The 15,661-nt window shown below is 46.9% G+C and overlaps 1 protein-coding gene across 10 annotated transcripts in view; it reads right to left on the reverse strand.

The window, feature by feature from the left end:
• DAB2IP (DAB2 interacting protein) overlaps window positions 1–15,661 on the reverse strand; it is a 256,241-nt gene that overhangs the window by 108,760 nt on the left and 131,820 nt on the right. The window contains exon 1 of one of the 10 annotated variants that reach the window (XM_077306784.1): window positions 1,335–1,355. The exons of 8 other annotated variants lie outside the window; for them this stretch is intronic. Coding sequence is in view for 1 of the 2 variants with exons in the window: in XM_077306782.1 (XP_077162897.1) it covers window positions 1,028–1,080 (53 nt within the window). In the remaining variant the exon portion in view is untranslated. Of the gene's footprint in view, window positions 1–1,027; window positions 1,157–1,334; window positions 1,356–15,661 lie in introns of those variants that run through there. One more of the 10 variants, XM_077306782.1, reaches the window with a different exon arrangement.

Below are 15,661 nucleotides of genomic sequence, written 5' to 3' on the forward strand. Positions count from 1 at the left end.
CGTGTATTGTAAGAAAAGTCACATGCATTAATCCAGAGGCCCTCATGTGCTCTGATGTTCCCGAACATGAAGGTCATCCTATTCACTTACAGCAGAAAGGACAGATCCCTGTGTGAAAAGACATATATGCAAAGGCTACCTCCTGGAATGGTGCTGCTCTTGCAAGTAATTCTGTCCTCTACCCCAGGGGTAGTCAACCTGCGGTCCTCCAGATGTCCATGGACTACAATTCCCATGAGCCCCTGCCAGCATTTGCAGGGCTCATGGGAATTGTAGTCTATGGACATCTGAAGGACCACAGGTTAACTACCCCTGCTCTACCCTGTCCTGAAACAATACCAGAAAAGAGTAAACAAAAACCATTATACCAGAGTATCTAGCAAGCTGTTAAATACCTCAAACTCCATGTGAAAATCAAGGCTACAAACCTGTATATTAGAAGAGGTTGGTTTTTATATGCCACTTTTCTCTACCGGAAGGAGTCTCAAAGGGGCCTTCCTGTTCCTCTTCCCATAACAGACACCCTGTGAGGTACATGAGGCCGAGAGAACTCTGACAACTGCTCAGTGAGAACAGCTCTAACAGGACTGTGACTAGCTCAAGGTCACCAAGCTGGCTGCATGTGGAGGAGGAGCAGGGAATCAAACCCGGCTTGCCGGATTAGAAGCCGCGGTCCTTAACCACTACACCACGCTGCCTCTCTATTACGTGCTTGGGATTTCCTTGGTAGAATCTATACTTGGATGGGAGACCACTGAGAAAGGCTAGGGTTACTACTCAGAGGCAGTCAATGGCAAACTACTTCTGCTCATCTCTTGCCTGGAAAATACTACGGGGTTGCCATAAGTCGATGGCAGCTTGTCAACACACTTTACACACACACGCTCCACGCAGCCCAGTGGGACTTACCCCCAAGTGCCCACACCTAAGGCAACTCAAGTGCAACTCTACGCCAGGCTCGGAAGGAACAACTCACAAAGCAGCCACAGAAGAGGCAATCCCCCCAGAGGTCAGAAGCTGATACAACCTGGCCGAGAGCCGCATCTTCCTGCCTGAGGAGTACTGCCCTCTCCAACACATTGCTCACAGCGTCCTTCCACCACGCGAGGAAAAGAAAAGATAGCTGAGTTCTCGGTTTCCTCTGGATTTGTATTCCACCCGCTTATCGGCAAGCAGGAAAGTCAGGGCTAACAGCCAGGATTAATTTCCCCGTGGCTTGCCAAGCGGACACCCCCCCTCCCCGATTCCATCATTTATCATTCCACAATCCACCCTACAAAAATATTCCTCCACCTCCTCATTGTTGACACAACTGGAGAGGACAGTGATGAAACCTTTTCACGTGGTATCTTCTGGCCAGCCAACATATCAAAACCTTGCCGCATCTTGCATCTGTCTGTCTCTCTCGGGAATGGGGATGCCTCCAGACCTCACTCTCCTGTCTCAATGGAGCTTGTGCCTCTTACTCCACATAGCCTCACCTCCTGCCCCCCCCCCCACTCCCCCTTCCAATGTTTGCAAAGCCTTTGCTGCAGAACTGGTTTTCCGCTCCAAAGCCTTACCCTGGAGCATGTGAAGCAATGAAAATAATGGCTGTTATTGTTGACATTGTGCCTGCAGTTTACCTGGCACGGAGTTGCCGGATCCTGACTCAGAACTCTGGCCCTTCCAGCCTGGTGTTTTCCGTATACAGACAAGCTTGTGTGGTCTCTCCATTGTTGCTGTGGCTGCCGACATAGTAAAGTGGGCAGCACAGGTTCCACATGGCAGGTTTCCCAGCATTTCCCCCGCTTTAGTACCCTATGGCCATCACTTTCCCTCCAGAGAGCTTTTTCATTTAAAAAAATCTGCAATTGACATTTAATTACAGTGTTATGATGCTATCACTATCCTTTTATCAGGTTCTCTCAGTTTCCAGGTTTTATTTTTAAAAGCATGTCTCCAGCGCGTTTCTTTGTGGAGATATAAAGGGAAAGGTATATCTTCCCAATGAAAAGGGCGAGAGGCTTTTTTTTTAAATGAAAGATGGGAATTCAGAGAGCTTGATGGACAGGTTGTTATTACGTTATAACACTAACAATACATTAGCTGGTGATTTTGTTTAAAGCCCTCCTGTGGTTGAGCTTGGGTGCCTGGGGCAGTGGAAATGGTGTGGATGACAATGGGACCAGTAAAATGCAGGCTTTCCTACCTACATGGGTGCCACCCCAGTTTGGCAGTGAACTTTCTCAAAACTTAGGAGCAAAACGGCCTTGGTAAAGCTCACAGGGAAAGAAGGGGGGAAAGATGGGAGGCACACAGTAGCACCATAATGCTGTGGGAAAGCAGGGGGGAAACCCTGCTACCTAATAGCACCAATGCTAGGTCAGACAACCTGGGTATGATTGACCTGCATGGTCTGCTCTGACCAGTAGCAGCTCTCCAGGGTCTCAAGCAGGAAAATGCTTTCCCCAACTCTTGAGATGCTTCAACTTAGCCCAGAACCCACTTTATATACAGAGCAGAGGAACATATGGAGCTGCCTCTTCTCAAGTCAGGCTGTGGGGTCATCATCTGGGATGGACAGTGTCCCTCCAGGGACTCACCTGACCCTTGCTACCTGAGATCAGGATTTCCTGTCTTCACATCCCTCTTAATTTCAAAGAATGGCTTGGAATTATGCATCAGCCCTTCCCTTCCCTTTTCTAGCATTGCTTCTTTTTCTTTGTCAATTATTGCAGTCTCGCTTCTTAATTTCTCCTCATGCCTGTGACTTCTCCCACTGGTATACCATCTCCCATCTCAGAATGATCCTACCGACGCGTTTTGCAGGCTGTACAGTCAGCTCTTTCGGGATACGCACAGAGGCATATTACAGAAGCGGACTCGATATTATACCCCTGTCGGACGGCTCGGAACATTCTGTTTCCCCGCTTTGGAATTCTTAAACCTCATATCAATTTTAGAGTTCATTATTTCCTACTGGCAACGGGAGCGGGGACGCAGACAGCTGGCAAGCGGTGGGAAGGAGAGAAAGGTTCAATTTATCTACCCATTTTTTTTAAAAAACAACCTCACACTGGAATGCATTTTCCCCGGTTAACATCTAGCCTCACAGAAACTCACGACTCTCCTGCCTGATGCTGGGTGTGAATCTCTCCCTGTAGGCACGTGGGGGAAACTTCTCGGGAGCATCTGTCGGCACACAAACACAGCCCGACCTAACTTGCTATTTGGGCTGTTGATAAGGAGGCCTCTTCAGACTAGCAGTTGAAACGCTATTAGAAACGGGAGAGCGACACAACTCTGCTCTCTTATCAGGCAATCGCTACTTGCAATGCCTTGACATAAATCTACGGCGCAGCTGCAGTCTGACGCGAACACTTCGGTTTGCTCCAGTACCGAATAAGGATGACTGAAGGAGCCAGAAGAAGTATGGGAAACGCTCCCCAGCTAATCAGCGGCCTTCCTGAAGGGGGGCAGTGGCTAAAGAGGCTGGCTTTTCAGTTTAGGAAAGAGTCATCATAACAGAAGATGCGATAGAGCAGCCTCTCTCAACTTTTTTACCATTGAGAAAGCTCTGAAACATCCTTCAGGCTTTGAGAAACCCCAGAAGTGGCAAGATCGTGCAGAATGTTGTTGGGATGCAGAGCTGTGTACACACCCACCTGGGGCCCTTTCCCTTCCCACCCCCTCCAGGCCCTTCAGTGGCTATTTTGGGAGGGCCGGATGGGTCAACATGGCCATATATGGTCCTTTTAAATCTATGGCCTAATATTAAATCGCTCCTAAAGAAAAAGCTCTGGACTGCAGGAGATGGGGGATGCCATCTTTTATGTCTTTTATGTCCGGGGATTCTAAGGGTTGTTCTTTTATTCATTTATTCTAAACTGCGATGAGTCTTTGAGAGCAGTGGTATATACATTAACATATAAACAAGCAAACAAGCAAACAAGCATACAAATAAATGTCACCTCGCCAGGAGTGGCAGGGTGTAAGTCATGAAAATAAATAAATAAAAATAAATGTTTAACAAATGTTAAAAATGTATAAAAATAAATTAACTCCCACCCATTTGAGTAATCCTTCCGGGGCTGTCAAGAAGCCCCAGGGCTTCATGAAACCCTGGTTGAGAAAGCCTGCGATAGAGGGTTACAAATTTATAAATGGTGAAGGAAGAGTTGATGGAGAGACCTTTTTCTCCCCAAATACTAGAACTTGAGGGCACCCCATATAATGGATACGCCATAGATTAAAAATGAGCAAACACAAGTCATATTTTACAAAACATATACAATTAAGTTACGGAACTTGTTGCTTCCTACTCGTGGAATATAGATATCTGTGGCTATTTACACTAATTGATAAATGGAGCCTCCTTGTTCAGGGGCACTGGATCTTGGAATAATAGTAGGGGAAGGTTTCTTCTGCGCTTCCAAGAGGCATTTGGCAGTCACTATTGATCTGACCCAGCAAATCTTCTCATATGTTAAGCACAAATCCGGGGGAAATGCAGCTGCTGTAGGATGGAATGGGAGGCACATTAATGTGGGCTTATGAAAAATTAATTGTTTCAAACCAGCAATTGCTGCCAAAGTGAACTGCAGCCCAGAATGTGCACACTACAGCCCAGTTCCACAAGGCAGTTTTGGAGACTGGGAAAACAGGAAAATATTCAATTGCACTCCTAATCAACTCCCTTAAGAAGCCTCACTGGATCACCCTGACCACAGTCCTGTTTCCAGCAGTGGGTGGCAAGATGCTCCTGGAAGCCGACAAGCGGAGCACAACACTGAGGGGCTTCCTTGTTATCTTCCTCCAGCAGGGGTACTCGACCTCTGAACATGGAGGCTCCACTTAGCTATCATGACCGTGAGCCATTGATAACCCCCTCCTCCACAAATGGGGCAGCTCCCTTTTAAAGCCAGAAGCTGCCTTCGTATTGATATTCTGGAGCAGGGGTAGTCAAACTGCAGCTCTCCAGATGTCCATGGACTACAATTCCCAGGAGCCCCTGCCAGCTTTTGCTGGCAGGGGCTCCTGGGAATTGTAGTCCATGGACATCTGGAGGGCCGCAGTTTGACTACCCCTGTTCTGGAGAGTGGTGGTGGTTGTGAATCCCCGAAATTCATTCTGGATTTCCATATGTGCAGTGCCTGCTGGATTGTTAGCACATAGTGACTAAAGCCAAGCGTGGTCAGCAGGGGGTCAGACTTCCTTCCTGTAGATGCAGTGGGACTCCTTTGTTCCAGCCGCCCTGTCTCGACATTCAAGATCTGGGCCTCGTCATCAAGGGGGATGGAGGAGCTGCTTAGTATTGGCTAAAAACAGCTGGGATGCAGGCCAGCAGGTGGGACTTCTGAACTGCCAGAGTGCCTGGCGATTGGGAGGCTGATTGACAGGACCCCCCCCCCTTTCAAGTTGTGCAGCACAAGGGACCTTGCTAGGCAGTTCCAATATGGCAAGGACAATGAGATTTATTTACATGTGAACAGGAAAGCAAATCAAGGGGGAACTTGTCCTCCAGCTTCATCTTGCACAAGAAAAAGCTTCTGTTCCATGACCACTTCTTTGCCAACTCCCCACTCCACCCTCCCAGTCACCCATCCACTTTGCGGATCTTTACGGTTGCAAAGTTATTTATTTATAATTTTGCTTCTCTTCACAGCTCATTACACAATGCATGTTATCAATTATGCATTACAAATTCTACCAACCTATGCCCATAAATAACCCATTATTCCATTATGCATAGCTTCCGTTCCCCCTCCCCCTTCGCTACTAATTCATTACTAACCAGACTGGATCCAATCCACTTATGCATCCCCAAACGGCATTTCCATAGGAAGATCCTGGTGGAAGTAATTATTCCGATATAATAGAAAAACACAATATTCCCAGTTTAATAATCTTTCCTCTTCCTTTCCCTGTCTTTTCCGAATTGAACCAAATGAATCATATACAAACTCATATCCCAAGACAGTCTTCAACCAATTTTTAAGCCAAGGACCACAACTGTCTTTCCGTTTAAAAGTTCCCCCCCAATCCTTGGCATTATTATTATTCACTATTTCCTGATGCCTTTTATCATCTTTATAGCCTTAAAATTTACTGGAATCTCTGCTAAGGCTATGAACCTACTAGATTTAAAAGACATGATTTCTCAAACAGGGAACCTCATTTCCCTTCTCCTTCAGAGATGGGAAAATATGCCTGATTTCAGCCGGGAAACTGGCCAATCGCAAGTCTTGACATGCTAACAAAACACAGCAAGGGTTGCAGTCCCCCATCATTCCTCAGCACTCAGAGGTTGGTTAATTAATTATATTTATATGCCGCCCTCGCTTTCGGCTCAGGGTGGTTTACACCGTAACTCTCACAAAGCAATACACCACAATAAACCTCTTGATTCAACTACAAACACATTTAACAGTGAAAACGTGTATCAAAACAGTGTTATTTGACAATCAACAATTTAGTTTGTCTGCATTGTGGTTCCGTTCTTCTGTTGGTGCAGTCGATGGGAGCTTCTGGTTAATGGTTGGTGGCTTGTTTACTTGCCTTGAGCAAATGCCTGGTGGAAGAGCTCCTTTTTGCAGGCCTTGTGGAATTGTTTTAGCTCCAGCAGGGCCCTGATGTCATCTGGGAGCTCCCCCAGGTGGGACCAAGACTGAGAAAGCCCTAGCTTTAGTCGTTGACAGACCAACTTCCCTGGGGCCTCTATTTTTTGTTCTCAAGGAGAATAGTGAATGGTAGAAAATCTGTGACACTCCATGGCTCTGTCCACGCACTGTAGCAACGGAAGAAATTGCACCCAGTCCGCTCATGGGTTTGATTAATACAAGTTACAGAATTACACTTTTCTTAGCACAGATTTTGAGTTTTTCTGGAGCTGCACAGAGTGCAGCCAAATCTATGAAGCACCCTGATGGATGAGACTAATACAGCATCCCATGTCCTGCCGTAGACAGCTAGATGTTCAGTAGGACATGGTACCAGCCCCTTCCCAAACTGGTGCTGAAAAGTTACATCGCCTCTGAAAAATGGAAGCTCTAGTTACCTGCAATGCTAATGGCCATTGACTCTCTCTCTCCCTTCTGCTTTTAAAGACATCTAACCTAAAAGCAAAGAGCCTCTTGTGGCGCAGAGTGGTAAGGCAGCAGACATGTAGTCTGAAGCTCTGCCCATGAGGCTGGGAGTTCAATCCCAGCAGCCGGTTCAAGGTTGACTCAGCCTTCCATCCTTCAAAGGTCGGTAAAATGAGTACCCAGCTAGCTGGGGGGTAAACGGTAATGACTGGGGAAGGGAATGGCAAACCATCCCGTATTGAGTCTGCCATGAAAACGCTGGAGGGCATCACCCCAAGGGTCAGACATGACTCGGTGCTTGCACAAGGGATACCTTTACCTTAACCTAAAAGCCATCCCTACATCTAGTGGTAGGGATCTGCATGTCTTAAGTACGTATGGGATGAAGATGTCCTGGAGCTACCACCCATCCAATTTCACTGGGTGCTTCCAAATTCTAGTATTTTAGGGATAATGAAACTTTTCTCTAACCACTTTCTCTACACCATGCATAATTCTACAAATCTCTGTGCCGTTCACTGTGCACTGCATTTTTTTTCTAAACTGAAAAGCATTCTGTCCTCCTCGGTGAAGCAGAAGATTTGTTTCTTACCATCGAGATACAAACAGACAGAGGGATACCACTCTGCACCAAGGAAAGACTCACAGGGCCAAATGAGGCTTCCTATTTCTACCAGAAGGTTCAGGTTCTAGTTTATTTCTACTCCATGCAATCTGGTCCTTATAGCACTGAAAGGTGGATGGTACCATCCTGTAGTCCAGGGGTAGTCAACCTGTGGTCCTCCAGATGTTCATGGACTACAATTCCCATGAGCCCCTGCCAGCTGGCAGGGGCTCATGGGAATTGTAGTCCATGAACACCTGGAGGACCACAGGTTGACTAGCCCTGCGTGTAGTCCACCAGACCCTGATGGTCAGGCAGGCTCTCTCTCCTCTGCCCTGCTCTTTCCTCCTCATCCCTCACCGCCCCATCGCATTTTCCCAATACACTGGAGTGGGTTGTTATTGTTGTTGGCGTTCTGCAAATTACAGGCTATAAAGAATTAACGGACAATTATGAATCAATTTTCTTGCTGGAAAAACAGACATGTTGCATGGGGGCAGCTTTTCAAAAGAAAAGTAATTAGTTTGGTTCACATTTTAATCTTCAGAAAATTAGAGAAGGGTTGGTTCTTTTGTCTGCTAAGAGACCAGTTCAAATGTGTGTGTCTGCACACACACACACCCACACAGAGTACACATTGGCATCGTTACAGTGAAATACTGCTCAGGTGGTACATTAGCTAAAGTCTGACTCTTGTGTAATGTTCTCTGCACACAGAAAACTAGCCTGCAACGCAGGCTGCAGTCTTTTGAGTTCTCTGGATTCCTTGAATGGCTGGATATTAAATGAGGAAGGGATTGTTTAGCATTACAGAGATTTGGCAGACTTTTAGTTTTTCTTTTTTAAGCATGGTCCCTCCATTGTCTGTTTCTTGGTTCCAAAAGCATGCATTCCAACATCGTAACCCTGCCTCTGCATACCTGCTCAGCTGGCAAGATAAGGCTGAAGACCACAGTCTGATGAAGAGCTACGGAGAACTCTAAAGCTTGCAAGTTGTTTTGTGCCATTTTGATTGCCCCTTATACAAAGTTATTACGTGGCTTTTGTTTTTGAATCATGCATATCTGGATAGCATGATCGAGACTGGGGAGGGGGAGGGATACCCTGGGTTCTGTACTTTGAGTGGGCCTCCTCAGCCACAAGCCAGGAAGTCTCTCCTGCTGTCAGAAATGTTCCAGTGAGCTCTGTGCATAACCAGGCAGAGTGCTTCCCCTTCCCCCAGTCCAGTAGAAACCCTAGCAAAGATCCCCGGGAGCTGTCAGCTCTGGGTAGGCAAAGACCTGCAGTAGGGTAGGGAAATACCTGGAGGAATTGGGAGGTGGAGACTGGGCAGGGTGGGGATTGATGAGGGAAGGGGTCTCAGCAGGATATAATTTCATACAGACAACCCTCCAAATCAGCTGTTTCATCTGCAGTAACTAATGTCGGATGTCTAGAAATCAATTGTAATATTGGGAGATCTTCAGGTCCCACCTGGAGGTTGGCCACCCTAGTTGCCACCCGTGGGGTGGGAGTGGGGGTGGAAAACCTTCATTTCCCTGTTTGATTCTTGATCCTTCAAGGCCAACATAAAAACATCCAGAACTTTGTTTTTCCTTCAAAAGCCAACTCAATACCTCCAGGGAAACTTTTATTGAAACATGTAGCAGATTCAGGTCACTGGTTTACAGCCAGCCCCCTTTGGATGGCGACAGAAATGCCCCGCTTTTGATAAATGCTCAGTCGCCTGTGCAAATTTAATTGGTCTCTGTCTTGGTTTTGTCTTGGAGGAAGGGTTTTTGCAAGCCCCCTCTCACTTCCCCCATCACATCCAAGGGTCTTTTTTATTGCTAGCCTAGACAAAGCAGGCCCTGAGATTTTGCCCTGGTGCAAACTGGCCTTTGGTGATCCATACGTGCCACCCCCTTTGCAGAAAGAGAAAACCAACTGCATATCTAATACTTGAGCGATAATTCTTGAACGAAGTTTGAGCCCTGTGGCACTCTTGAGACCAACCAAGTTTTGTGTAAGGTATGTGCTTCCACGTGCACGCGCTCTTCCTCAGATACAACGAAAGGGAAGTGAGCAGTCTACACAAATAGGAAGAGGGCTGAGCAGTAAATTAGCAAAGAGCATAATGAAGAAGTAACAGCTAAGGCAGTGGTTCTCAACCTTCCGAATGCTGTGACCCTTTAATACAGCTCCTCATGTTCTGGTGAACCCCAACCATAAAATTAGGCAAGTGTTCTTTCATAGAAATTAAACCGGAACTGACCAATGGCATGAAGATCCATTGTTCATGATTGTATATAAACTGATTTTTCCCCCCTGGGGTTTCTCAGTTCAGTTCTGCCTCTTGTCCCACCATGCCGATCTCACTCTTTTCCACTGCTCCAGACAGACAAACACTCTATCTCAATCTACCTCGCAAGGCTGTTGTGTAGATGCTCCCCCCCCAACCAAGCTGCTTGCCCTGCCGTGACCCCTGTAAAATACCCGTTTGATCCCCAAAAGGGTCCTGACCCCCAGGTTGAGAACCACTGATCTAAGGAGATAAACTAATTATTGAAATTGATTTCACCTTAAGAAAAGGTGTCTGAATGTGTATTTTCCTAATTTCCTAGCAGGGTAGCTATTACAGTCTGTTCCTGCAAACAGCAGAGATGGGGTTGGGGAGTGACACCTTAAAGATGAATGGATTTTTTATGGCAGACGTTTTTGTGGGCTAGAGGCCACTATCAGCTGCCACATGCAACTAAGCTCTTTCTGCCGAGTATAGGAGCAGCTGGTACAATTGCCACCCCGAATCTGCAACTAAACACCACTGCTGTTCTAAGTGGCAGGAAAAATGGCAGGAAGACAGCAAAGGAAGATAGGGAAAAAGTCAGACTGGATTGGGATGCAGCAAATCACACACACACACACACACACACACACATACACACACACACACACAGGCCTTTATGTTCTGCCACCATGCCAAAGTTTAACCCTCTCCTTTGAAGAAGAGCCAAGCCAGAAGCACCTGCCAAGAGATTTCTCCCCACACCATTGGATACTTTTCCAGTCGAAGAACCCTTGCAGTGCAGAATGGCAAAAAGCAAGCAGAAGAGAATCCTTCCCAATGCCCAACTTTAGGGCGTTGCTTTAAGGATGCTGCAGGCCAGGTGTACCCATTGCCAAGAAGAGCCACACCTCAGTTTCTGCTGCTGCAATCTATATTTAGCACCCAGCAGGGTTGCTGCCAGTTCTGGTGTTTTTGCGTCCAAGAGGCAGAATGGTTCAGTTCCCTGTTATTTCAGATAAGAGCGAAGGGCTGATGGTTAATGAGAGTCACAGAGGAAAGAGGGCAGAGATGGGAATGAACTCCAGGGTAAGGCAGCCCAGGCAAACAAAGCCGTTCCAGGCTGTTATCAACTGTTCAGCACCCAATGACGCCTCTTTTCACCAGAACTGCACCAGGATTCTCTCATTCTTCCCGGGGACTGCCTGCGAATCCTTGCATGAAACACACACTCTCTCTCTTTAATGCAAAGAGATCAAAATATGAGGTCGGGAGAAAGAGAGGGGAAGAAACATGGGAATATTCAATAGGGCAGGATTTGCCTCCCAGACCAAGTTTCAGCACCCATCCCTGATGACCCTAAGATTTCCTGCAAAACGTTAGAGAAACCGAACTGGGATTTGTAACTGTTTGGCCGTTCAGCCTTGCCAAGGCTACTCACCTCATCCTGATTCTCCTCCCCCCCCCCCCCAGCTCATCAAAAACAGTACCCAGAATGCTTTAGTCCCTGCCAGGAGTAGTCACTTTACAAATTGAGACTCTCATTTTATATGCAAGCATGTGTTCTGTTTATGGGTCAATACTGATCAGAGATGAAAGATTTGACCACTGTTTGTACCAGATCCCCACTGGCCACTTGTAGATGACTTCTGATATTCATGGTTGCCTTGTTGTGTGAACAGGGGCAATATGTGTATGTACCGTCCATGTACACCACTAGTACAAATGTGATCCAGTTAGTGGATTTTTCAGGATCCACATTCACATGTATTAAGGCTGTACATGAATGGTAAATAAGTGCAGGGCCCCTAATCATCATGAAAAGCCTTCAAAATAAAGCTGCTTGGGCCTTAAACAAATGAGAGTGACTGGATGAAGGGGGGAAACTCCATAAGGGAGGTGCCACAACAGAAAAGGACCTGCCTGACTTCTGAAGATGGGGGGCACATGAAGGAGACCTTTAAAGGAGATCTCAGCATGTGGACCATTAGTACGAAGAGTAGACAGTCCTTATATTATGTCTATGTCTGCATGCTCTTTTGGTTTGACTTAGGATAGCAAGGCAAAGTTCTCTTACCATTCAAATCTAGCTTTCTTGGGTGCCCCATTGAAATTGTGGCTTAGAGGCCCCTTCCAGTTACAGCAAAGCCTTCTCCTGCACTGCTAAGCTCATGGAGCTAGAGGACCCCAGTGGCCGTCACCCGAGAGGCCAGGGTCAAATGTTGCTTTTGCCACGGACTTGCTGGATAATCTCACATAAACGACTTTTTAATCTCTGCTGCCCCATCAGAAATATAGGGGTTAAGTAAGTACACCGGTCTATTTTTCAAGACTGCTGTAAGAATTACAAGATTACAGATGTGAAGCACTCTGCTCCCTGCAAGTGCGAGAGAAATGCTAAGCGTGATCGCGATAAACTTCTGATTTATGAAAAGCGGATTGCCAAGCTGAATTCTGGCAGATCAACTGTTTCTTGTCTGTCGGAGACGGAGGCCCCAAGGTGTTGGAGGGAACCTAGGCTCGGCCTGCTTCTTGAGCAACCTGGACTGGTCCCAGCCTTTCTGATCTGGCAAGGCAGGATCTGCCCCCCGAGGGTACGCTGGCTGTTCCAGTCCACGGGCAATTGGCCAACTAACAAAAGAAGCGCCCCCCGGCTCACCCTGAAGCCACCCTTCTTTGTTAGGAAGTGGCACCAGACGCGATTAAAAAATAATGCCACTGCTCTCTGCGAACCTGTTCCCGCCCTTAGCCGCTGGCTTATCACCCGTGATATTTGCAGGAGCTGTGTGCCGAAGATTGCTCCCCTCCGGTTCCCCCTCTCCCTTATAAAAAATGCCTTCGGCTCCTGTTATTTTATACTAAAAGAAAAAATAAAAGTGTGGGGGGGAAACCCTGGCAGGCTCCTGCTCCAATTTAATGACAAGATGTTCTTGGGAGCGCATGGGGATTTCCCATCATGGAAATTGAGTTAAAAAGACAAAGAGAAAAACCCAGAACCCCATGAGAGCACCTGAGACCTGAAATGCCCTCGGATGCTGGAATCCCGGTTTGCTTCCTTGTGTTGTTCAGGGAGGAGTTGAAGAGTAAAGAGGTTGAGGGCTGTTGAGCAGAGTGGCAAGAGGGGAGGAAAGGGGGCTGAGAGACAGCACTGTGGAGGTGGAACCAAGTTCAGCTCAACTGTTCAAGATGGGGTTGCCAGCTCTGGGTTGGAAAAGACCTGGAGATTTCAGGTGGGTGGGTGGGTTGAGACTGGGGAGGGCAGGGTTTCAGCAGGGTATAATTCCATGGAGTCTACTATCCAAGGCCATTTTCTCCTGGAGAACTGATCTTGGTTACCTGGAGATCAACTGTAATAGCAAGAGAGTTCCAGGTGATTTGGACTCTGATGGCTCCTAAGATGGAATCACAAATGGAGAGAAATTGGGCTCTTAGTTGTCACATTTTTGTGCAGTTCTGACTTGGACTCCGATCTATCCGTAGGCCATGTGGCACTGGGGTCTGTTTAGCCATCTGGTTCTTTTTAGTTGGATCATTTCAGATCAGGATTTCTGGGTTCTGTCAAAGGCATGATCTGTCACTTGTACCCTGGCCCACTGTGCTTTCTAAAAACTCGTAACAAGTCACTGAACAAAGAGCTCCGGAGGACTGTGAACTTCTCCATGGACAAGCAAATTCTTCCTAAAGCCTTAAAAGAGGTCATAATTAGATCTTTATTAATAAAGGCTATTCTTTATTCTCAAGCATTGGCTAATAAAATGAGTTTCCAATCTGTTTGTTTGTTATTTCTACTGGGGACAAAACTTGTTTCATTCAGGAATACAACAGGCACTAGAATGGGGGTGGGGTGGAAGAACTCTGCAGATGGCCTCTCCTTCCCCCCAGGGTGTGGAAAGTCTGCAGACTCCCAGCCATGGAACTCACTGGCAGGAGCAGCTCTCACGCAGCGGGGATCTGCAGCCTCCAATCCTCAGAGGGAAGTGGAAGGAGGAGGGGGTAGTTAGGGGTGAGGGATGGAAAGCGATTGACTGGCTGCTGGACACACAGGCAAGCCAGTTGGAGGAGGAGGCACTCAGGGGCGGGACAGCTGCCCTGAGTGGGTGTTAAGCGCTGAGTGGCACTTAAGCCATGAGAAACACTCCTCCAATCCCTTACTAGAAATATATAGTAGAACAGATACTGCCCTCCTTATGGTTCAGGGCAGTTTACAATAAGTGCTTGCAGCTTACATAATCATAGCTTGTAGCTCAGGGAATATAGAACATAAAACACAGTAACAGTTTGAATGTGTAACACTTTCAATTAAAAACCAATAAGTGCCCCTTTGGGGCACAATTATGCAGAAGTTGGCAACTGGGCAATTACAGAAATATATGGAATGCAGATGTGCCCTTGCCCATTTCGGTCAACGTTTAGAACAGAGCCAGCCCTGGTGGCATCGATGGACAATCTTTACATACTGCTTGATAAGAGGGAAGTTCTCCTTGCTGGGCCCTTCTGGATGTGGCAACCACATCAATCATTCAGTAATCTTAGGAAGATCTGAATTAGGAGTTTTTGGAATGGTCAGACATAGGGTATCCCATAAAGATGTGCTCTCTTTTCAGAGGTATGTGTATTCAGTGAGTGTCCACCATGTATGCAGATGATAGCCAGATGTACATGTTACTAAACATACCACTGAATGTTACTGTCTATCCTCAGACAGTACCTGACTGCAGTGATTCAATGGCCAACCCGGAATACGCTAGCAAGACCCAAGTGATGTTGGTTGATAAGGTCGATTGGCATAGACCTTAGGGAGTCTTATTGGATCAGTTTTTAAAACCAGGTTTACCCATAAGTTTCCCCCCTACTGGGAGACTGCTGATGTGGTCTTGATATTCAATGCAAAAGGAACTGTATGGTTCAACAACTATAATACATTTGGAAAAGGGCTGCCCTTGAAGATGCAACACCCGTTGTTGGGGTTGGTTGCAGGAATAGTGCCCATTTGACTCTCTTTGGCTGCTTCCTGGTTTCCAACTCCAACTCCGGGGGCTGGTGCTCATCTTTAAAGCCCTTCAGAACCTGGAGTTCCCATACCTCCAAGTGTTTTCTCTCCAGCTAGGAGCCCCTGTAGCAGCCCTGCTCAGAACAGCAATGCCGTCTGATGGGTCTAACCCCTGGGAGAGCACAAGCAACAAGCACCAGCTTGTGAGGGTTTTCACAGACATTTGTGTTGTTGTGGAACAGGCTTCCAGAGGACAAGGGAAGATCTGCGTGTCTTCTTCCATTTCAGAGGAGATATTTTAGAAGGGCTTTCAGATCATTAGGAGAGTGCTTGTTAACATAAGGACAATTGCTTGGACTTCTAAATAATTGTTATGACTATTTAAATGTTTTCTTTAAAAGCATTTATGTGATGCATCGGTTCTATTTTCGTTACCCACCTCGGGTCCCAGTTTCCTGAGGAAAAGGCAGCTTTTGGAAAAATGTGTACAGACAAATCCAAAGGGTCACAGTGGGCCAGAGGTGCTGGCTGATACAGGGTTTTCGGCTTTGGCTCAGGGAATACCTGGAGATTTGGGGGGCGGAGAATGATATGAACAGGGTTTGGGGAGGGGGGAGACCTTATCAAGGTACAATGCCATAGACCCTTCAAAGTTGCCATTTTCTCCAGAGGATCTGATCTCTGTACTCCAGAGATCTACTGAGGAAGTCCTCAGGGGCAACCTGGAGAGCCAGGAT

Source organism: Paroedura picta, chromosome 12, assembly GCF_049243985.1.
Source record: "Paroedura picta isolate Pp20150507F chromosome 12, Ppicta_v3.0, whole genome shotgun sequence".
NCBI lineage: Eukaryota > Metazoa > Chordata > Lepidosauria > Squamata > Gekkonidae > Paroedura > Paroedura picta.